This window comes from Stylophora pistillata, chromosome 3 (genome assembly GCF_964205215.1).
Source record: "Stylophora pistillata chromosome 3, jaStyPist1.2, whole genome shotgun sequence".
NCBI classification, from domain to species: Eukaryota; Metazoa; Cnidaria; class Anthozoa; order Scleractinia; family Pocilloporidae; genus Stylophora; species Stylophora pistillata.
The window spans coordinates 3,487,140-3,510,000 of NC_142521.1; the positions used below are offsets into that span (position 1 = coordinate 3,487,140).

General features: G+C 39.4%; 3 protein-coding genes across 5 annotated transcripts in view; all 3 read right to left on the reverse strand.

Moving 5' to 3' along the window:
• The window catches only part of LOC148734132 (techylectin-5B-like), a 78,475-nt gene that overhangs the window by 9,622 nt on the left and 45,992 nt on the right, over positions 1-22,861 (reverse strand). The gene's annotated exons all lie outside the window — the stretch shown is intronic.
• Positions 89-11,738, reverse strand: LOC148734133 (tyrosine-protein kinase receptor torso-like). 2 transcript variants are annotated; one of them, XM_088753685.1, is made up of 13 exons: positions 11,638-11,738; positions 9,887-9,982; positions 7,258-7,416; positions 6,373-6,409; positions 5,541-5,801; positions 4,676-5,114; positions 4,061-4,269; positions 3,227-3,411; positions 2,094-2,834; positions 1,467-1,678; positions 1,209-1,249; positions 855-951; positions 89-527 (listed from the first exon to the last, which is right to left on the reverse strand). In XM_088753685.1, exons 3-13 carry the CDS (start codon positions 7,297-7,299, stop codon positions 335-337), a joined length of 2,457 nt encoding a protein of 818 aa, XP_088609811.1. In that variant the 5' UTR covers positions 7,300-7,416; positions 9,887-9,982; positions 11,638-11,738; the 3' UTR covers positions 89-334. The 2 variants fall into 2 exon arrangements, 1 of the variants encoding a protein (XP_088609811.1); XR_015998843.1 differs by lacking the exons at positions 89-527; positions 855-951; positions 11,638-11,738 and having other exon boundaries at positions 1,218-1,249; positions 1,391-1,678; positions 9,887-10,059.
• On the reverse strand, positions 13,936-18,981 carry LOC148734134 (ubiquitin carboxyl-terminal hydrolase 10-like). The gene is made up of 6 exons (XM_088753711.1): positions 18,832-18,981; positions 18,309-18,434; positions 17,594-17,680; positions 17,280-17,421; positions 16,336-16,401; positions 13,936-15,867 (listed from the first exon to the last, which is right to left on the reverse strand). Exons 1-6 carry the CDS (start codon positions 18,919-18,921, stop codon positions 15,680-15,682), a joined length of 699 nt encoding a protein of 232 aa, XP_088609837.1. The 5' UTR covers positions 18,922-18,981; the 3' UTR covers positions 13,936-15,679.

Sequence of the window (22,861 nt, forward strand, 5' to 3'; positions counted from 1 at the left end):
ATGCAATTGACTTGAGCCTATACTTGTTCATCGCAAGTTAACTAATTCCTTTTTTTCCTGCTTCCACAAAAACGATTACTCTATACAATCAATCAATCAATCAATACTTTATTTACCCACGTAGCGTCAAGGAGCCCGTGGAGCTCGTTCAAAATACGTACGTTCCAAATCTACAACTTTTTTCTCTTTATTAATACTCTGACTTCAAACAACCAAAATTCTTAAACAAAGATATAATTAAAGAATCAAATTTCTGAGAAAAAAGTTTTCAGTGCCTACGATTCAACCCTATCGATTCTCTTCGTAGCATCTTGAAAGCTACATCATCTAAATGTTAATCATGTATAACATTTGAACTATCTTTTTCAGATTTTGGCGCACTGTGGGAGGGATCAGCTTCACCATCCTCTTTTAAATCCAAGTAAGGAGTGTCCTTTGTCATCATGGTCTCCATTCTCGACAGCAGCTGATCAAAAGATGGCCTCTCATTTGGATCCTCCTTCCAACAGTCAAGCATTAGCTCGTACCTGGTAAGAACAAATACGCAGCATCATTGTCAAGAAGCAACGCTTTAAACGAAATGAAATCCATAATCTTAAAACAGATAAAAGCGATATCGCTCGACTTGCATATAATAATTAAGTACAAGTGAAGCTCTATTAAAGAAATAAATGCACTTAACCCAGTCTATGGTACTATGGCGATAACACGTTTACCATATGGTTGTATGTGTTTTTTTTTTGTTGTTTTTGTTTTTTTATCCAAAAATATAGTGAGTGAGTGATATTCTTTGTAACTGGGGCTTAATATTTCATTCTTAATGACGAAGGTAATAGATGAATTTGTAAGCTCACAGTTCGTCCGAACATATGTCTGGCTTGTTCATTCGATACCCTGTTTTCAGGTTACTGTACAAATCTCTGTTACTGATTCCAGGATACGGAATGCCACCTATATGAAAGAAGAGAACACAGAAGTATTCAAGATGATTTAAAAAAGATATCTCAACTCAAGTCGTACATGGCTTAGTATATGCGTCTAGGTCGAATGGAAAATAGCGTCAAACCTCCTTTGATCTCAGCATTGCAGCTAGGAACTTGAAAAGTTAGCATAATGATTACAGCAGTTGAAAACTTATAGCCTCTGTCATTCTATAAACTACTGGCTACATTTTGTTTTAATGTAATTAAAGCAATGTAATAACTCACCCATTGTGCACAGTTCCCAAAGAAGTATACCGAAAGACCACCTGCAGAAAGACAAGAGTAAGTAATATAAAATTTCAGTCTACTCAGAAAGGTCTCAATTTGAATAATTAACGAGCCAAGTATTTTACCTAATGGTATTCCAGTAAGTAGTTGACACAATTTTGAACTTGTTATATTAGTACCTTCGGTTTATGCAATTGCTTCTTTTGAATTCATTTCTTTGAGTTGCTAGTATACTCTAGGCCTGTGACTACTCACACGTCACTCTTAGAAGTGTATGTGCCGTTATTTAACGACTCCAGTGCCATCCATTTGATAGGCAGTTTTTTGGTGTTCTTGACTTCGTAAATGTCGCCATAAGTGTGACGTAACAGGCCAAAATCAGCAATCTTCACAACTCTGTCTTCACCGAGAAGAATATTACGCGCGGCCAGATCACGATGGACAAATCCTTTGTTGGTCAAGTATGCCTGTGTGGAAAAAGAACGGAAGCAAATAATAATTTTTCTCATACTCACAATCAGTTTTGTAAACATAGAGAATCTGAGCGCGTACACTTCTTTTAAAACCTCTGCGCTGAAGGTGTCCATGGGTAAGCCGTAGATAAGGTATCGTTTATAAGCTTATCTGTATCTCTCTCCAATTATTCTTTAAGTTTTTCTCTTTTTGGAGATATAGGCTCACTGACAAACCCGAGCGAGACGATTAGTCTCTGCTCCATTGATGATTAATCTGTCGATATCTATGCGCTTAAGAGAATCACTGGAGAATTTAAAGGAACATGGTCTTCCCTCCTTCCGGCTTGATTTCAATCACTTCAATATGGGAATATGTTTCTCTATCTTTTCACGATCTTTCTGAAAGTTCTCATAACAAAGCACATACCATTCCTTTTGCTATTTGCCATGCAAAACAAAGAACATTGTCAACAGAGAAGTCAACGGCGTTGTCAAATCCTTGCTGTTTCCCTGACTTTTGTGTTTTTCTTTCTTGCGGGAGCTTTGGCAAACTTCGTGGATTTCGACTTCCTGTTGAATTTTTTTTTTCATCACCGTTTGACATGATTTCATCTTTCACTTTTCCTTCCTTGCCTTTGTTATATTCCACGGCGTTCTCACTGTTCGAAACGTGTTCAGTTGTACTTTCGTGGCAAATTCCACCGGGAAGATTTGTTGTATCGTCACTAACTTCCCCAGCTGTGGACGAGATCGTGGTTTTATCGTCTTCTTTCTCTTCTGTATTTTCTGATTGATCTCCTCTGCCACTTTCTAAAGCTTTTCCAGAAGTATTAACAACTTGAGGCTGCACTGTAACAGCTTGAACTGTTGTTGGCTGAGCCCTATCAAAACCTTTGGAGGCCATGTTCGTCCCGCATGGCATTTGTGAAATTACTTGATCGTTCTCCTCCTTAGTGGATTGTTCCTCATCTACGGAGATGACTATTTGCGAAGAGCAGATTAGTTCTTGATCATTTTCGGTTCTCGGCATTGATTTCTCTTTCTTGATGGCTTTTTCAGTATTGTCGTCGTCCTCATCACAGGCATCCTTCTCTGACATTTTTGAGGTGGCAAAAATATCTTTCACGGACTCATGAATGACTCCATCTCTGCCGTTCTTGCAGTTGATCTGCAATTTATGACGCACATCGTCAGAGCGAGTTAAAATGCACTCAGCTTGCTTTCACACTTTTAATGAGAAATATATTGAAAATGTAATGAACTATCCAATGATATATCAATTGTCCATTTAATTGCCAATGTTATCAGCTAGTTGTTACTTCACTAGAATCTTTAATCATTTTTACTTATGCATGGTTTGAGCAAAGGATTTCCTTGAAGACAGAAGTCAGAAATAAAACCCCTGGGAAGAGAAGGATTGTCTACCTCCCCCTTCTTTCCCTTAACGATCCCTCTGCGTTCATCAAAAGAAAATTGAATAGATTTACAACTTATGCTTTTCAAGCAGAAAAGTAGACTTTTTAATAAAAGAGCAGTGTTAAAGCAGCAAACTTCCGTCACCTGTCGGCTTCTTTTTCTTAGCCATTGAAGAAGATCTCCATGTGGAACATATTCCAAGAGGAGCATGATGGGTTCTGACCTCGTCCAGTAGCCAATCATGTTGAGAATATTCCGGTGAAAACCAACGCGGCTCATAAACTCAATTTCTTTCTTAAACAGTTCCTTTCCTTCGTCACTAGCATTTTCTATCAGAAAAATAATGAAATGTTTAAACGGCCACCCAAATAAACCCAAAAAGAAAATAGTGACACAAACACAACTTACAATTAGGAGAGCTAGGAAGGTAGTGCTGTAAATTTTATTCCCAATTTGAGCAAGTCAAATTTGAAATTAGGCTTGAGCATCAGTAGAATAATACTAGATCTCTAAAATTAGGATTCCCCTACAAATTAGCAGACTCGATAAATACAGAAATCCTAGTTCTAATGAAAGCTTCGAGAGTTCTCATATAAACATTTGCACTTAAGGGAACTGTAAACAAAACTGTTCAGGTCCATGAATGTTTTAATTCCTTCCATGACTTGAAAAATTGTGAAAATTGATAAAGACGTCTTCTGCAAAGATAGGTTATCTTATTGCACAAATGTATAACAGCCTATCAGGGAACCTGGAACACGGCCTTGAATTTGTTTCTAGCATTTTGGAAAGCCACAATCCGCTGAGTGGAAAAAGTGTTCTCGAGTTCACAGCAACCCTTAAAATGAAAAACGAATCCACACTTATAAAGGATGCATGTGGATCAAGAAGTGCTACAGTCTGTTAATGAGCCCATGTTAATATTGTTAGAAAGCCATTTGCCTACAGAGGGAACTTATAGATTCTTTTTCCGCCTACCTAGAAGGACTTTAATTGCGACTGTTCTTCCTTCGCGAAGTTCCACTACTCTTTCTTCTCGAGGTTTAAAAAACACCTCAACTTTCGCTATTTCTTTAAGAGTGCCTTTATAGACTTTGCCAAAAGCGCCTCGACCCAGTTCCTCCATAAACAGTACCCGCTCGGGTGGAATCTCCTTAAGAAGAAGAGGAACAATGTCGGATTTTGACCTAAAAGAAAAATACACCTAATGAGGGAATGCCTTTAATTGTCCATAAGATATCATATTTTAGAAATAAAAAGGTTTAGCATCCTGAAAATATTAGATAATTAACATTTGGAAAAGTTAGCGGTCAGCAGGTTACTCTTCACCTCCCTCCCTCCCTTCGTATTAATTTGCCCCATTTCTTCCTGAAGTTTTTTGTTCCTTTTGATACTTTAAAGGGTGAGCTAGCTGTTAGTCCGCTGAAACTGATGCTCACCTGGTGTCCATGGTAGCATTTTTATGATACTTCTCCTGTTTAAAAGTGTTATCTACATTTCATGTTTTTGCGCGCAATTAACTCTTTTCAGAAAAGAACCTATCCAAAGTGAAGCATGATTATTTGCGATACTGATAGAGATGTCCCAGCTTACCACCTGGACTTATGGCCTCGACTTTTCCTCGTTTTTCTGTTTCTCCTTCTCCAACAAACAATTCCAAAAGTAGAGAGAATTAGGAGCCCGCAAGCTGACGGTAAAGCAATGCTGAGTGTTCGTACTGTGAAATTATCAGTTGAAGTCCCTGTTTTCATTCGCCATTCATCAGAGTAAGCGCTTTCTCCCAATTCGTTCCAAGCGGTCACTTTAAAGATGTATTCAGTGTTGCACTTTAGCGGTGGGAGATCTCTCGAAGTAGTGTCCACGGTAACATTGATCTTATAATATTGACTTGAAGATTGCAGATCTTTGTAGTGAATCGTGTACATGGTCAATGGGCAGCCATTGTCGTCTGGGGAACTCCACTTCAGGTTCACATCACACTTAGATGTCAAGTATACTTCTTTGTTTTCTATGATCGGAGCTGACGGTTTATCTGAAATGAAAACATTTTAAAATTGATCAATAAAACTTGCAAATGTAAGCATTTTTTCCGAAAGGAAGTAACTGGGCTTTTTTTGTTGTTGTTGTTGTTTGTTGTTGTTGTTGTTGTTGGTCAGAAATGATCTCCAGAAAAGAACAAATTGGCAAGACTGACTTTCTGAAGAATATGAATGGCAAACCAGGTTACCTTGATAAAGATTTAAACGACATCTAATTTCTTCCGTCACTCCTTTGAAATGTTGTCGCAAAGATAGGACAAATTCCATTTTTCTTTCATTACACCAACACCGAGGACAGGGAAATGTAAGTAGTTCTTCAAAATAATTGTGAGTAAAAGGCTTTTATAGTCGATTTTACTGCACTCAGACGTTTCACGTGACTTGGCAAGGTAGGAAAAACCTCATGATATTTTTTTTACCTCCAGGTGTTCTCACTTTCTGAGACTTGCTGCGATTTAATAGCGCCGAGGTCATCTCTGCCGTAGAGTTCCAAGCTTTGACATCTATTTCATACTCCGTATTACAACTAAGGTTAAGAGCATAACTACGTTCATGTTCCGATACGTTTACAGCGTTCCAATCTAACTTGTCGCCTTCTGAGGGTACTTTTCTGCTGTAGACAGTAATCACAGAGGCAGAACATGGCCTCCAATACACCATCATGGTACTTCCGGGATATTCTACACAAAAAGAAAGAAAGAGATAAATACAACAAAAAAATTATAAATACTTAATTTTCATAAGAAATTTTTTTGAAAGATTTTCATCGGCGTATAAAATGATCTTTCCCTTGACACTAATTCAGCATTCGTCTCAGCTCGCATACTGTCTGCTTGCGCAACCCCGCCGTGACAGTGATGACTGCGGTGGACCCCTGATCGCAATTTCCATATTCAAGACCTGGCCCGGATCATTGTTTTTTGTTCTAAAGGGAGTCACATTTACTGACCAATAACATTACACCAGAGAGAAATCTTTGATTGAGTTGCAGTTGCTTCATTCATATTAGCTCTCTCATTGCTGAAAAAAAAACTCTCGCCAGTCTCTCACTAAGTCATGCTCAAAACTAAAACAGACAGCAACTTCGTCAACCGTATTTCCCGCCCTTCAGATAGTTTCACTGTATTTTACTTTGAGTTTTCTCAGTTCCTTGTGATTTTTTTTTCCTTTGCACTGATTGACCGATGTGATTAGTTTGGTCTTTGGTCACATACTTTCATTACAAAAGCATAAACACGTGTTTTCTAATACCTGGAGAGTTTCCAGAAACGTCAGGGTATTTGTAAATCTGCAATGTAAGTAAATCGGCTAAAACAGAAAACTTTTCAGGTTTATTTCAATTAATAAACAGGAATGAGGCAAGGTCTTCAAGTGATTCTGTCTACAGTCAGAGATACACATGACTGCCTTCTGTGGATGATACCATTATATCGCTGTTACACTTTCAGAATTTATTTAATTCCATTGAATTGAAAGAGTCATCGATGTACTTTACATTCCTAGATTTTTAACCAGTCATTACACTTGAAAGCCTCATAAAAAGGCAAATCTTGTCCTCTTCGAATTCGAGGTCGAAAATAACCTCAGCACAAAATAAAAGCTTAAATCTTGGTTCTAGTCGTGAGTCAGTTAGATAGATGGATATAATGGATTTATGTTGGGATTAACAGGACGGGAGCACTCTTACGGCAAAGGAGAACCAATGCATGCATCAAGTAGTTACACGTTTATGAACTTTGACAAACACTTGTTCTTCATCAAAACTAAATAAACTTTGCAGTAAATGGTTTGAACCCGGGGGTAACATGTGAAGGTGTAGTCTGATCGTCCGGGTGAGTGTAGTCCTGAGAAGGACTGTTGTCGGTGGCAGTGACTGACGTTTCGACAACCTGTGTGGAAGTCATCATCAGAGTCAAGTGACTCTGATGATGACTTCCGCACAGGTTGTCGAAACGTCAGTCACTGCCACCGACAACAGTCCTTCTCAGGACTACACTCACCCGGACGATCAGACTACACCTTCACACTAAATAAACTTTGTAGACATTACAGAACCCTTTTCAGCTAATTAGCTAACTGTGATCATTTTGAGTGTTGCGCATGGTTTTTGTCCACAATATGAATTAAGAAACTCACCAGAAATATGAGGGCCACTAAAACATGAAGTCGTATTCCCATCGTAATATCGCAGAAGTCAGGATCCGATGAAGAATTGAACGTGATAGCGGTCAGTGAAAAACAGAAATTGTCATCAAATAACCATGGAGCAGAAAATCTTTGAAAAAGGTTCAAGCCCTTGGAAGAAAGAGAAACAAAACTTTCATGAAAAGAAATAGCTGTTTTGTTAGCCAAAATAAGCTGCTCATTGACCTCCTTCGTTTGGCTGTTCTGGGAAATGTTAAACCTCGGACTAACCGTTGTTGTAATATTGTACGAAGTTATTTGTATTGTTTTGTCTTATTTTCTTGTCTGACCACACTAACTTTACTTGTGCAGTTTAGAGTGATGAATGAATAGGCGAGCGCGCGTATTGCTGAATGTGAAGAGACTTTTTTGTTTCAATGGTGCCAAATCGTTGCTTCATACATTCTTTGAGTGTTTTCTCTCAAATTCTTCATTTTTTTCCACATGTAGCCCTTATTTTGTAAAAAGGATCAAAGATCTCGTGTGTGTGCTTTATCTTCTTGTAAGACATGCTTATTTATACTGACATTGAGGATCATGTCAATTTTTAAAATGATCTGATTGGCCAGCGAGATAACGGCTGTCAATTAAAAACTAAACGAATGCTCCCATGCGGCTCAAAAATAAGGATGAAAACTCTTTAGAATTCGGCCGACATGTGGCTTATGAAAACGTAAAGTTGTGCCAAAAGAAACTTCCGAAACAAGGAGAGCGATTCCTGTTTTCGAAACTTCACAAATATTCAGCTCATCTTAAAATGAACAACTTCCGCCGTACCAGCTGCCGCCCGAAACGACGACAACGCTAGAATAAATGAGTAGCTCCACTTAGAATGCAGAAGAGAATTTTTGAACAAGCTAAAAACAAAACAGGCACTTTTCCATGTTGAACTCTGTAAACATTTCGGCTCGCTCCGCCAAAATGGCCGCGGAATGTAAATACAGCAACCGCATCCTTCTTTGTGCGTTTTGTTTAAAAAGAAAATCCATTTGACTTTGTTTCGATATCAGTTTTAATAAGAAACTGAAATTTCTGTCTATCACTAATAAAATTCAGTGTATCAAGGCGTTTGACACTTCAGAACTTAATATCGTTCCTTCTTCCTTTCGTCGGCTGGTCTTTGAAGCTAACAGCTCTTGTAATGCTTTTGATTTCGAAACGGGCGTGAGGCTGGTAGTTTTTAGACAACATTTACTTAATGTCAAGAATATAAGAGAAACGTAGCAATAAGGCAAGTTTTTTACAAGCGAATATGCCTTGTAATGAGATATACCGAGTTCTCAATTAAAATTCGTGTTTCTGTCGAGGCTGCTGCATATTCGAGACTGCATATGTTGACCTATTGACAGCTTGGTTATGCCGGTTTCAGCCTTTACATCTGTGTCGATTTGTCAGTGAAATTTTGCCTGAACCTTAGTTCTTTTTTTAATTTGAAATCGACCTTTTCGCAGAAATACTCACTGGAAGCATATGATCAGAAGATGAAAGTCAAGATCAGTAAAGACGCTTTTTTTTTTTTGTTTTTGCATAGCAACCTTATTATCAATTCCACGTAGATAATTGCACGCGTTTTTAAAATGGGTATTGAATCCTTTTTCTCGCTTCAGTTCAAAACCATATCTTATCGCTTTTTAAAGTATCGTGGCGCATAATCCGGGCTGAGATGGAGACTTTGGCGACAGGAAATGGTGCAATTTACGTACAACCTTAAAAATTGCTGAAATCTTTTCTTCTTTAAAAGTTTCAATGACACAGTTTTTCTCTGGTCTATTTACGACGAGCTGAATAACTCAGCGCTTCTTCGTCTTGAAAAATTTTGTTGATAGCCATCGCTTCGACTGAAAACACAAAATGGAACATGTACATGGATGTTCTAATAACTTATTCTACAAATGTCCTCGAAAATGAAACTGTAAGCAAAACGTTCGAAAAATCATAGGAGTATCCCAAATATAGGACATGTCGGCGGATGGTTACGACTTTCCTTGAAGTTCCCATTGTGTGATCTTCTTTGAAGAGCACACTATATACAACCCAATTAGCTTCTTTCCTATCGAACATGTCGGCAGATGGTTTTAATTTCCCTTGAAGTTCCCATTGTGTGATCTCTGAAGAGCACACTACATAAAATCCAACTAGCTGATTCCCTAACGATTGCAGACAATTGAAACTGACCTCAGTTTTTTATGACTCTCAAAAGCACTGTAAAATTAAGTAGTAAACAAAAGCATTTCTAACAAAAAATAAATACAAGTACGCACGTTTAAAACCTAAGGTATTCAGTTTAAGACAGTTTACTACCTTTGCGAGCCAAATAGAAGCCATTTTCAAGAGTTTTCCATCTAGGAGAGAACCGAAATTTCAAGAAAATTGACCCTATATTTCAAATTTAGATCCTGAATTATAGATCGTTTATTTTGCTTTGCCAAATAGTTGAACCCTTAATGAAACGCTGTTTGATAGGGCTATCAGCCGAATACCACTGATGAGATAGTAAAGCTGAAAAGGGAATCTATATATCTAGTTGTCTTATCTCGTATGTGTTATAACTATGGCTCCATGGAGAATGAATTCGAAATACCTTATCGACGACTCAGTCTTGAAAGTACTCGCGGTTATCTTGGACATCAGATCGCCGTAACGTTCATAGTGCGAAACAATCATTTGCAAGCTGTTCCTTGATAATTAAAATACGATCTTAAGTTGTCTTGTATTAATAATTCATATAGATTTCTATAGCATTTACAATGCAAAAAAATTAATTAAAATAAGGATAATAATGACGATAACAACAATAATAATAATAACGGTGATAATGTTATAGGGTAAACTTGTGTTTTCTTGTGTCCTCGCCTGTTCTTGTTTAGCAGTTTGATTGTTATAGAATGTTGTGAACAATCAGAACCTGAGTGCTGCCAGGAAACCGAAGAAAACCCTCCCTAAAAGCGAAAATGCTTCCTTGATCGATGCTTCCAGTAATCGTACCGACTAACTTGATCGATATCTTGACCATGTAAGGGAAAGAAAAGAACCAAATCTCATCGTCATCGATAACTCCATTTTACAGGAAAATTCATTACTTGACGAGGGAATTCCGCATTAAATTGCACGCGAAAACCGATATCGCACTCATCGCTTCGAGATTCGTGCGATATCGGTTTTCGCGTGCAATTTAAGGCGGAATTCACGAGTGAAATAATGGATTTTCGTTGAAACGCATCACGGAATAAAAATGAGAAAAAAAAAGGAAACAATATTAATTAAAATTGTTATGCTTACGTAGATGCGAAACAATTTCACCTAGCCTCGTTTTCAACTCGCAATTCCACGCTAAATACCTCGCTTCGTTGACCAATCAGAATGCGAGATTTTATTCAATGATGCGATTCTAAAACAAATTGTATTTACTGAAGAACAGTATTTTTCTTTCAGCGCTTTTACTCAGTGAGTTATGAGCATTAAAGTGAATGGTTCCTTTGAGGTCGAAAACTGCTTCTTAAATTCACTTAAGTAAACTCGATGGGCGGTTAAAAGCAAAGAGTAACATACCACTAAGTATGGAAATATTAGAGCCCAAAGACATTATTCCAGGGTCAAGTTCTAATGACAAAGGACACACCTAAGTGCATTAAGAAACGAGATAGAGGTGTTAGGGGATTAGAGTTTTATGGTCAGCCCGACTCGGTCACATCTGCCTTGATTTAGCTTATCCTGCGGATTGGATAAAGAGTTATTACAAGTCTTCAGGATCACCACAGGAAGATACGATCCGTTTATAATGGCCGAGCCCTGATCAAATATCAGTTTCATATAAGTGTTGAGTTCTCCGGGATTAGTTTGAAATAAAAGCCACGACCTAGGCTGTTCAAGCGTTGAGTTGGTAAAAAAAAAAAAAAAAAAGGGCGCGAAAAGAGCGGAGGAATGATAAAATGAGGAAGCCTAGGTCGAGTTGCCTAACAACCCGCCCCGACCCAAGCCTCCCTTGCTCTTTCACTTCGCTGCCACTATTCAGGAGTACTGGTTTCAATAACTTTTTTCGTAAGCGGCAGCTGATGGTATAATAGGCGGCTGTGCTGTTGGAAAAAACCGAAACACGAAAGCCCGCTCACAGGCTCAACAGACGGCCGTAGGAGATCTTATGGACGGCGACAGACCACCGCTAACTGGCGTTTATTCAAACTCCCGCTACTATCGAGGCATTCCCTGGAACTGGTTCGGCCATGGCCTTCAAATCTAGACAGTATGGTTAATTCAAGGCATTGAGCACAGCATTTCTGTATCCAGCAAGGCGGGAATCACATTTTCCTATGTCACTGAGCGAAATAGTCGTACCTTCACATGTCACGTGCTTCCCGTCTCGCTTGAGTTTGGCACATTTCACCCTTCCCCACAAAAAAAGAGATACAGAAAAGAGTCTGTTGTTCAAAGCCCTTGTTGTGTGTTCCGTGTCGTGTGTCGCGTGTCGCGCGTCCGTGGTATTCGAACACTTGAAGAAAGCCATGCACGATCAGGAATTCATTGGTCTTATTTTCATCTCGGTTCTCTTCAAGGAGTATCCAAATCGCTTCCAGTGATACCAGTTCACACCATCAGCAAAGGAGGAGTGAATGCCACGAAGATACAAGCCATTCAGATTCGAGTGGTGACATGCATTGTACCAGCAGGCTCCTTTGAACTGAATAGCGCAGTTTTGACCCCAGTGATCATTATCTTGATCTCTGGTGGTGAAGGGGTGGTTGCACTGCCAGCCAAGAGCGTTACCGGCAGTTCCTGACACATAAAATTAGCAAACAGTCAGCGCCTCTAAATTATATGTCACCAGAGCAGTCCGCTGCCCAATGTTGATTAACCGACCATAACAAAAATGTGCAGGTATACATCGTGTGATTGGTTACCCCGCAGGTAAATCCTAAGGTTTATGAAGCTAGTTATTTCCACAGAGATTATGGGTTCAGCTCACAAATGAGGTACAATTTGGAAATACGTTTACACTGTTGAAGGCAATAAGATTTTTTTGGTTCCAATTTTTATCAAATATGCCGCGCTCTAAGATATCAAATATGCCGTATTGTATGAGAAATCGAAGAAATTTCCCAGAATTACCAGCACAGAAAGAAAATTTATATTTTGCTTCGAGAAACTGGCACCAATAAAGTAGCGGAAAACCTCATTCAGAATTTGTTAAGGGAAACTTAAGTCATAAATAGGATTTTGTTACGTTGAAAGTGTACGATTTAAGTTTGCATTTGGAAGTCCTCGCACTGGCAGATCTACGTATATTTACAGCACTTGGTGTAAATTTGATGAGGATCAGTGAAAATGACTAAATCGTTCCCTACTTTTAGTGTGTTACCTTTTTAATTTATTTTTCCACTTACAGTTCTCCTCTCTTTTGGGAGGGGGGAGGGAGGGGGGCTAGATTTTCTGCGTGCAAATATGGAAAAACAACAAGAGAGGAATGCGGTGCGCAGGACGATCTCTGTAAAGTTACCAAGAGTGCTTACGCGCAGGTAAATAACGCGTTAAAATCGCGGCCAAGCGTTTAAAACTCGCTGGATTTCTTTTGAATTTTGAATTCTTCATATTGAAAGGGCTAGTAGAAACGCCATCAATATCAGAAAGATGAGGCCGTCTTACTTAAGACTTGTTTAAGTTGGCTTCGGAGTACAGTTTGATATTTTGGCTCGTGTGTATTTTCCATCGGCTCTCAGTGTGGGGACACAGATTGGTCTTTTTTCGTTGGAAAGTTTCAATTTTTAACACAAAACGGGCACCTTGCTGAAAATTTATCTTCTCCCAGTAATGCAATCTTAGCCGAGAATAATATTCTTTCCTTCGACATTTAATGAATGAAAGGTTGTAAACGTGTCTTTTGATTTGCCTCGCGAGGGAGAACCCACTTTTGATAAACCCCACAGCAAAGCGACTGCACAGCTCATAGACGAACATGCCAGAGAAGTCATCAACAAAGCGTACGAAAGAACATTTCAACTGCTCACCAGACACAAGAAAGATGTAGAAAAGGTAGGGGAATAGCTGGTTAAAAATCTTTTTTTCCGGACTCTATAACCAAATCATCTCGGACTTATAAGCTTTCTGAGCGTTGTCCCAACATCCCATGTGGCTTTATCACGTTATAGAGCCCGGAAAAATGCGTGCTATTACTTTTATTTAACAAATGGTAAACACCACAGCGTACACTATTGAGTTATGGATGCACTTGGGAGGTTTGCTAAGCACTCAAGAAGCTAGAGTCGCTCTCGGCTATCGCCTCGAGCGACTCTTACGCTTCTTTCGTGCTTAGCAACCTCCCGCGTGCATCCATAACTCAATAGTGTACGCTGTGGTGTTTACCATTTGTTTTATAACATAACATTGACATAACATAACAAACCTTGTTCACCTCTGCAAGAACGTGTGCGACTGTAGTTACATTGTTTGTTTTTTCCTCCTAAACATGAAATGTTTGATTTGAAGTCATTACTTCATTCCATGTCGTCACAACACATCCTTGTTTCATGACGATTTGGTTTCGAAGTTGGTAACTAATGAGGATGAACTCTAGTCATAAGAGCAGCTTTCCAAGCGTCCACAGGACTTCGACAAGCAGTTTCAGAGTACATCATATCCTTTTTCCTGTTTTCAAAGATTTAATCCTTTTCTGGCCTCAAGCTGTAGGCAACAGCCTTGTCGAATTACTAAATCGACATTGTTTACAAACATTTAGATCTACTTTCCACAGTTATAAAATAATGCCATCTTCCATTTTATATCTCCGTATCTACATGTCATTGTCCATGGTGATTTTTAAATTGAATTTCAGTTATCCTTTACAATTGACTTGGGAAATTACACTTCAGCTAATAAAAATGTCCTATTTCCTATTTCCATTTCCATTTCCATCTCCATTTCCATTTCCATTTCCTATCCCAACGAATCATAATTTTATTACTGTCTCGCACTCGCTTGGCTCTTTTTTTTCTTTCATAAATTTCACTCAATCATTTCCAATCCCACGCTACTTAACCTACACTTGTCTTTAAGAGGTATCTTCAAAGAACTCTGAATAATATTGATCTTTTCCTAAAACCTAAGGTTTTGCTTATTTCCAATTCTTTTCGAGAAGTTTTTGTCAAGAAGGTATGGCTCCAAATTATACGTTCAGTGTATTTGCACCCGGTTGTTTTCAGCGCCGTGAATTAATTCTATATTTTCTTGAAGATATGGAACAGATATTTTGCTGAAAAGCTCACCGGGAACATTCTTTGGAGTATGCTTTAGAAGTCTCCGTTAGTCCCTTATTTCTATTGGAAACGAGATCACAACGAAAATTTGTTTGACCTTGGCGGGCTTTGCTGTGCTTGGTTGTGACCGCGACAGGCCTCGTTAGTATATGCTTAAACAGTGGATAGCGTTGAAGGAGTGCTTTGAGTGGCTACTCAAACTCCTGATATTCTTCGATCAACTAGCTTGGGATTTGCCCTCAAAAATAATGTAATCGTTGCAGGAATAAGTGAGTTGGAATCATCTTTTTGTGATTTATATCTCACTGTTTTAGTACATACTAAATCGACTATTCACCTCTTGTGTTATGGTTATGTACGTCAATTACGTAGTGTGTTATGGAAGTTCCATCGATAAAATGTAAGTTTACGTTTTCTAACCCTAAATGTCTACTGGTAGTGCCTAAAATAGATCATCTGATCCTACTCTTAGGCTATCCAATTAGCCGTTCCTTGGTCCGTTACGCAATCCACATAGGCATTGCGTGACAAAACATGATCCGACCAGCGGCTATAAAGATAACCAAGCATGTCTAAAATGTTCAGCCAAATTTACACAAGCAATTTTCCCTCGGCCTTGCAAGAGGAATGCTAAGCAAACATCGTTTACTGCATACACGAGCAAACAAAATCTATCAGTCAACCAAAATTCACAGGGAAAAAAATTGTTTTGAAAGGCATTTCCCTCCGAAAATTCCATCCATTACAAATCTCCCAGCTCGTAGTGAATATTGACGGGCAAGCGTTCTGTGTTCCTTAATAAAATGTTTATCAACAGAAAAATGTTACGTTTTCCCTCCGAAACGACCACGGAAACTTTTCAAGGAAATCTTGATAGTGTAAACTCGGCTTAATTTTCTAAAGCTACTAACCTCTCCCAGTGACATCCCCCCCCCCTTCCCTTCCCTTCCCTACCCTACCAACTTAAGGCATGAGGTCTGTTCTTCGATAGAAAAGCATGTAGGGATCTTTTCCCTGCGTGGGTTTAAGAACGTAGTTTACTGGAACAACTTTAAGCCTGGTGTCGTCTGTTCTGATCCAGTGACATCCCCCCCCCCCTTCCCTTCCCTGCCCTTCCCTGCCCTGCCAACTTAAGGCATGAGGTCTGTTTTTCGATAGAAAAGCATGTAGGGATCTTTTCCCTGTGTGGGTTTAAGAACGTAGTTTACTGGAACAACTTTAAGCCTGGTGTCGTCTGTTCTGATCCAGCCATGTGTTGGGTGACAGACATCGCTCGTGTAATGACCCCCCCAGGCATTTTTCCCATGGTGATATACAACTGAAATAGAAATTCAAATAAATGACACGTCAACAGAGTGGGGAAACCTTTTTCCCATGGTGGTATACAACTGAAATAGAAATTCAAATAAATAACACGTCAACAGAGTGGGGAAACCTTTTTTGACACGAGCTGGAAAAGCCGCCAGCCATCCAGCCACTTTCCCGAAAGTTTTTTTTAAATGTGTGACAAAAGAAATGCAGGATTGTATTTGGTTTGGTTCTCTATCTTTGCCCAACTATCATCTCAACTAATCATTGCTGAACTAAAACCTATTGCGACTTGTTCACTCGACTTTTCTTGCGCTTTCTAAAGTTTTCCTTGCTTTTACTTCACCTCTGAACATTTTCTGTAGGTTAAGGGCTAATCAGTACAATCAATTAACCATTTTTTAAGGTTTTCACAGACGATAGCTGCCCAAGCTGGACAGTTATTTCGGTTGCTGTAACGAAGAAAGACACCACTTACCGGCAAAAAGCTTATAGGTCTTTTGAGAAGCAGAGTACTTGTTCTTTACATTCGAGGATAGCAGTTCTATTAAAAACAAAGACGATAAGTATATTTAAATCCCATTAAATGGCGCTGACATTCAAAAAGAGTCATTATCGACGAAAAAACAGAGCCTTTCCGTTTCGGAAGGAATGATTTACTGACTAATACCTAGTGAATCTTTGCCTGCCTGACTGACTGACTGACTGACTGACTGACTGACTTGCTGATTGAGCTCAGTCAGACTGACTAACCGACTGGCTGACTGATTAACTGACTGACTGACTGACTGACTAATGGACAGACTGACTAATGGACAGACTGACTGACTGACTGACTGGTTGCCTGACTGACAGACCGACTGACTGACTCACTAACTGACTGACTAATGGACTGACTGACTGGTTGCCTGACTGACGGACCGACTGACTGACTGACTAACTGACTGACTAATGGACAGACTGACTGACTGACTGGTTAGCTGACCGACCGGCTGACTGACCACCTAACTGACAGAGTAACTGACTAACTGACTGAGTAACTGACTGAGTAACTGACCGACTATTGGACAGACTGACCGACTGACGGACTGGTTGCCTAACTGACTGGTTGTCTGACTGACTGACTGACTAACTGACAGAGACAGACAAACAGATCGACTGATTGGCTGACTGACTAACAAAGAAAGACTGACTGGCTGACTGACTGACTCAATGAAGACTGTCATTGACCGACTAAATTCAATAACATTTATTCTATCATTTTTTTCCTCGACGAAATAACTCAAATCATAGACGTATCCGGAACTTGTTTGTCTAGCATTTTCCACTATCTTGGACAACTATCTAAATCCTTTGGTTGGCTTTTTCAGTCATTCCCATCGTCTCAAACTACTTTAGAAGAGCTCTGTAAATGGACTTTACCTTTTCCAATGGTGAGGTCCAAGGGGTAGTCGACTACCTTGGTCAGCTTTTGGCTGCAAGATTTGGAGTAAATAAATCTCTTCAAGTGTAAGATGAGGACTTTAGGGAGCCCTTCGAGGGTCACACGTCGGGAAATGTCGACCTTGAAGAAACATCGAATGACATGTTAGCTTGATTAGTCTTCAATAGAGACTCAGATTTTCATTTGTTGTACCACAATCATGTCAGAAAAACTACAACGTTATTTAAACGACGTCCAAGTTCAAAAGTTACCAATCTTTTATACAATCACAGGAATTCCTTTTGACTCTTACCTGCACTTTAGTTTTAGTACAAGTGTAACCTTGTACTTCTTCTTTCAAAGCCAGATTCTTCAAAGCATCTTCAACGGACGTAACAGTCTATCAAAAATACGAAATAATTTGAATATATCAACAAAGTTGAAATGGTAAATTGGCCACCGTTGCGATTATAAAAGCTGACGTTTCGAGCGTTAGCCCTTCGTCGGAGCGAATAGAGGAATTGTGGGTTGTGTGTCCTATCAAAAATACGGATCATCGAAAAAATCAGAAGTCTCAAATACAAACACAAATCGAAACCACAAAACCAAACTCGTCACAGCAGCCAACTAAAACAAAGGCAAGATTTTCAAGAATGGCGCCAACGAGAACTCAAAGTAGCCAGAAATAGGCCGCGTAATCGTCTTCAAGACCGGCAAAACGCATGCGACCCGGTAGTGATTTCTTTTCATTTTACATTCGATTGGTTGAAAAATTAGCGGAAATTTTCCTCACCAATCAAGGAAAGTTCTGTTGCAAAACAGATGCAACATCAGTTGGCTTTGGAAATTTAATTGAAAAAAATTGATAAGGTTAGATTGAAAAGTTTTGTCATTCAGAAATCGAGTATAGAGAAGAAAATGCTTCTCAATCTGAGGAGAAAATGCTCCTCAATCTGAAAAGTCTGTGCGAGTTAATCTGATAAGGACTGCTCTTTTCCACTTTCTAACAAAAGCTGTAAATAGCAAACCTGCACATCCAACTGAAGTTCAAAGAAAGGTTCCACATTAGCAGAATCCTTCAATCCAGCTTGGTGAACTGATGAACGCAAAAAACCGCCAAAGATCTCTGATATCAGCGACTGCGAGTACAATGCCTGAAATTTACATAGTAAGTTTGAAGATACAATACTTTAGAGGAATACTGCCAGGGGGAAACTACAAGATATAACTATCAACTATGAGGGGATAGGGAGGTAAAAAGAGGTAACAACAGACATACAAGAACATGGATGGGTGAGGATGAAAAATGTACAAACCGGAACGTTAAAATCGAGGGATGGAGGGAAGGGGGGCCCCTGTTCGGTTTTTCAAGACGCTAGGTGAGCCTCAGTGGCATATTTTGAGAAGTTGACTACTTGCCTAGTTTTGTTTGTCAGGTTTGATATTTCAATTTCTTTTGGAAGGATCGGTAAGTTACAGGAGGACTAGTAGAGCTACAAAAACTAAAAAGGGTTTTTTTGTGGGGGTGGGGGGGGGGGGGAGGGCACTTACCATTCTAGTCACCACGGATTTGTTTTTTAGGTCCGACTTGTTCCCAGTCCCCATCATCTCCCTGCTCTCCAGCGAAAAGTTCCTCATCATCTACCGAGTCAGTAGCCTTCAATGACAAGTCCACATCTTTCTCTGGGGCTAAAAAACATAAATAAACAGTTTAAACCCTTCTTTTGAAATGATCCGTTGACATGGAGTTCTAGTTTTTGTTCCAGTAGTTTTGTCGTACAGCTGAAAGAAAAAGCTTCTTACAGGTAATGCAGATGTTTTTATTTTGAAACAAACGAAGTAATTAGAGCGGCTGCACTTTGCCGCCCGGTCAAACTGAGGCACCATGCACACAATGCGATTTGAAAACGCATTGTTTTTGACACGTTTTTGCCCATCGTACATACTAAAATGCCAAAGCCGCTGATGAAAACGGAGACTTTCGCGAACGGTGTCAAAATTGGAGCGTTTTCAAGACAAACCGTTTTCAAAACGCACGATTTCTTATATGGATCAGTGAAAACAAAAAATTTTGTAAACAGTTTCCCAAAAAATCACTTACTGTCACAGACAAAAGTCTTCTACTCTCATGCGCAAGATGAGACATCACAAACAATTATTTTAGCTACAATGCGCGAAGGCTGAAAACAAACAAGCAACAATTTTTACCGCGGTTTTATTCAACCCAGCGTACGCGAACAAGAAACGAGTTTGCAGGGAACTTCTTTCGAAAGCAGTCTTTTGTTTTTTAGATTTCCTTACCTTTATTCACAGCATGTGCCAATTTCTTTGCCTCCTCTGTATCTTTACTTGGCTCGGGTATAACTATGAGGTTGATCCCCGAGGAGATCTTCTCCCACTTGTCTATGCCCGGCTCCTCCGTGATGGCAAATACAATGACCTTCACTGCATTGCTTCTAAAATTGGTGATCTCGTTTCGGATCTCAGTAGAATTCTCATCGAATTTTGCCTGGGTCAGCACAACAAAAATATTCTCCGCAGATAGCCGCTCGCCTTTTTGCGTTGTGAAAACCTCATCTCGTACTTTTGTAAAAGCACCGCTCAGTGTACCTGGTTGTCCGCCAGGGCCAGGTATGCTGCTCATGAGACTTGTAAAATTGGCTTTGCTGTAACCGTCATTGAAGAAGACCCTGGCAATCGCAGGACCATTGTAGTCCACTAGAGCAACACGAGTTTTGTCATCGGATATCTCATATTCATTAGCAAAGTTCTTCAAGATGGCTACCATTCTTGCAAAGACTGAAGACGCTTGAGCTCCAGACGTACCCGTTACAAAAGCAATGTCGACGGCTTTTTCTACATAATACAACAACAACAAAAAGAATATACAGCGTGAGGCTAGGACCGCACGGTTCAGTATGGATTAAGGTGACCCACAGATAAGAGTATAGTCTGATGTAGTTTTAATAAGCGAGCAAAACAGATTCAATTTACGCATCTGTGAACTTTAAAATCGTTTTCTTTCTAAATAGGATGATACCCCTAAAATCATTAGCAATAAAATTCTCGCTTTCATACGTACTAGAGGAATCAAAACTGACGCCGATCTCCTTTGTAACAACATATTCCACAAATGAATCATATTGATATCATGATGGATAAAGGTTTGGGAGAATAGCTGGAGTATTCTAACACCGGAGTAAGAAATTCCATAAGCGGTTATGACTACCACCCGTAGTCAGCATTTCCCTTATATCGTATCATATTGTCTTCTTCATCGGCAAATCTAGGAGTCGGGAGAATAACATGTCACTTCTCCCGTGATCATACCAAGTTAGCAGCCCCAATTGATAGCGCTGCTTCATCATCATTTCTTCATGATCACCAGCGAACGAATTTGAGGCCTTTAGCAAAGTGAGCCATACCAAGTTAACAGCCCAAATTGATAGTGCTGCTTCATCACTACTTCTTCATGATCACCAGCGAACGAATTTGAGGCCTTTAGCAAAGTGAGCCATACCAAGTTAGCAGCCCCAATTGAAAGTGCTGCTTCATCATCATTTCTTCATGATCACCAGCGAATGAATTTGAGGCCTTTAACAAAGTGAGCCATACCAAGTTAGCAGCCCCAATTGATAGTGCTGCTTCATCATCATTTCTTCATGATCACCAGCGAATGAATTTGAGGCCTTTAGCAAAGTGAGCCATCGGCGGAGAAGTATACGAAGGAGTCTGGCACTAATATTCGTGAGAGCCAGTCCCTTCAAGGCTTCAAACTTTGTAGAGGAAAACAAGTTAGCACGCGTGCCGCAGGGGTAGTAATGAAGGCTTACAGGCAGGTTATGTGGATTAACAAGGTCGCACCGTAAATTTCAACACTACATCCGGGAAAGAAGGCGGGATTTCATTGTTTTTGATTTTGTTGTGTTTTCGATCAAAGGTCAATTCCTGTTAACATACGTCCAAACAGCCGATCTTATTTTATCATCTCACATTCTTCTATTTTCATGATCTACTTTATGAGAAACTCAACAACAACAACAACAACATTGACTTTATTTTTTAAAATGAAAGAAATAAAGGCTTTTGTAGCCCGCAGTTAGCAAAGCTATTCTAGGCGGGCTACCTAAACAGACACTGTATAGGCTCTCACACACACACGCACGCACACACACACACACACACACACACACACACACACGCACGCACACACACACGCAACAATGAAATAAATAAATAAATGAGCAAATAAAAATAAATAATAAATAATAGTAGTGATAATCATGTTAAAGGTTTTAACTGAGCCAGTCACACAAGGGAGTTTTTAACAGGTCAAAGAGAAAGCTAATCAGTTGAAATACAAATATAAGCTAGAAAGGTCAAGGTAGCGCAAGTCAACATTCATCTCCTCAATTTCAAGAATTTTCAAACGCAAGTGAGTTAGCTCACGTTTAAAAGGTGCTTTCTTTAGCTTACGAATTTCAGGGGGGATGCCATTCCATATTTTCGCACCAACTCTAGAAAAGGAAAACAACTGATGATTTGTTCTCGCCTGTTTTATATAAAAGCTTCCGGCTACTGAGAAACGAGTAGAGTAGGAATGAACCTGTTCAGAGTGAGTAAAAAGTTCAGAAATATTGAGAGGAGCACAGCGATTTTTGATGTCATGTAACAGAGAGGCAACCAATTTGAAGTAAAGCATTTTTATCGGTAGAATTCCCGAACGACTAAAAAGAGGAGCACTGTAAGATGTATAATCGGAAAAGTACATTAGACGAAGAACCCGCTTTTGTAAAATGACGATTTTGTTTAGATGAGTATTCGCGGCTTGGCCCCAAGCAACGAGACCATTGGAAATATACGGTTCAATGAGCGAGCGGTAAATGTTTATAAGAGTAGTGAGCGGTACCAAGTGTTTTAGCCTTGCAACAATACCGATACCTTTGCTTATTTTCGTGGAAATGTAGTTAATATGATGCTTCCAGGAGAGATTACCGTCAACTCAAAAGTTATCTAGATGTTTTTCATGTTGTTCACTAAGAGTGAAAATAATTGTCTTATGTCTTATCACGCAAGTTAAAACCGCGATGCCGAGAAAGGCAAAACCTGTATTTAACACTGTCAAAACCATCGGAAATGAAAATTGTATTGCACTAGTTGAATTTATGATCAGAGGCTCATTTTTCACATGTTCGATGACTTAAAGACCTTAAAGAGCCCAAGGGAATGATAGGGTCTATTTGAAGAAAGATACAACGGCGATAGGAACAAGACCTTAACGAAACAAAAGACTTAATGAGCGCAACTCGGCACGTTTCTTTTGAAAATTTGTAACTACATTTCTCAGCCTTACCATGAAGAAAAAAAAAAAAACAGTGTGAAATCACCATGTTCTGCATGTATACTATTGGAAAGGAAATTTTGACAGAAATTCATCCACATCACTATTATTTTCTATTTTAACAGAACGTTTTTTTAAGCCGTCATGACATCTTAAATTTCCAATTTTAACTCCTATTACAAGAAATGAATATGCAAAACTTCACTTTTAACTTTGGCACTTGAAGTGGGTGCGTTTTGC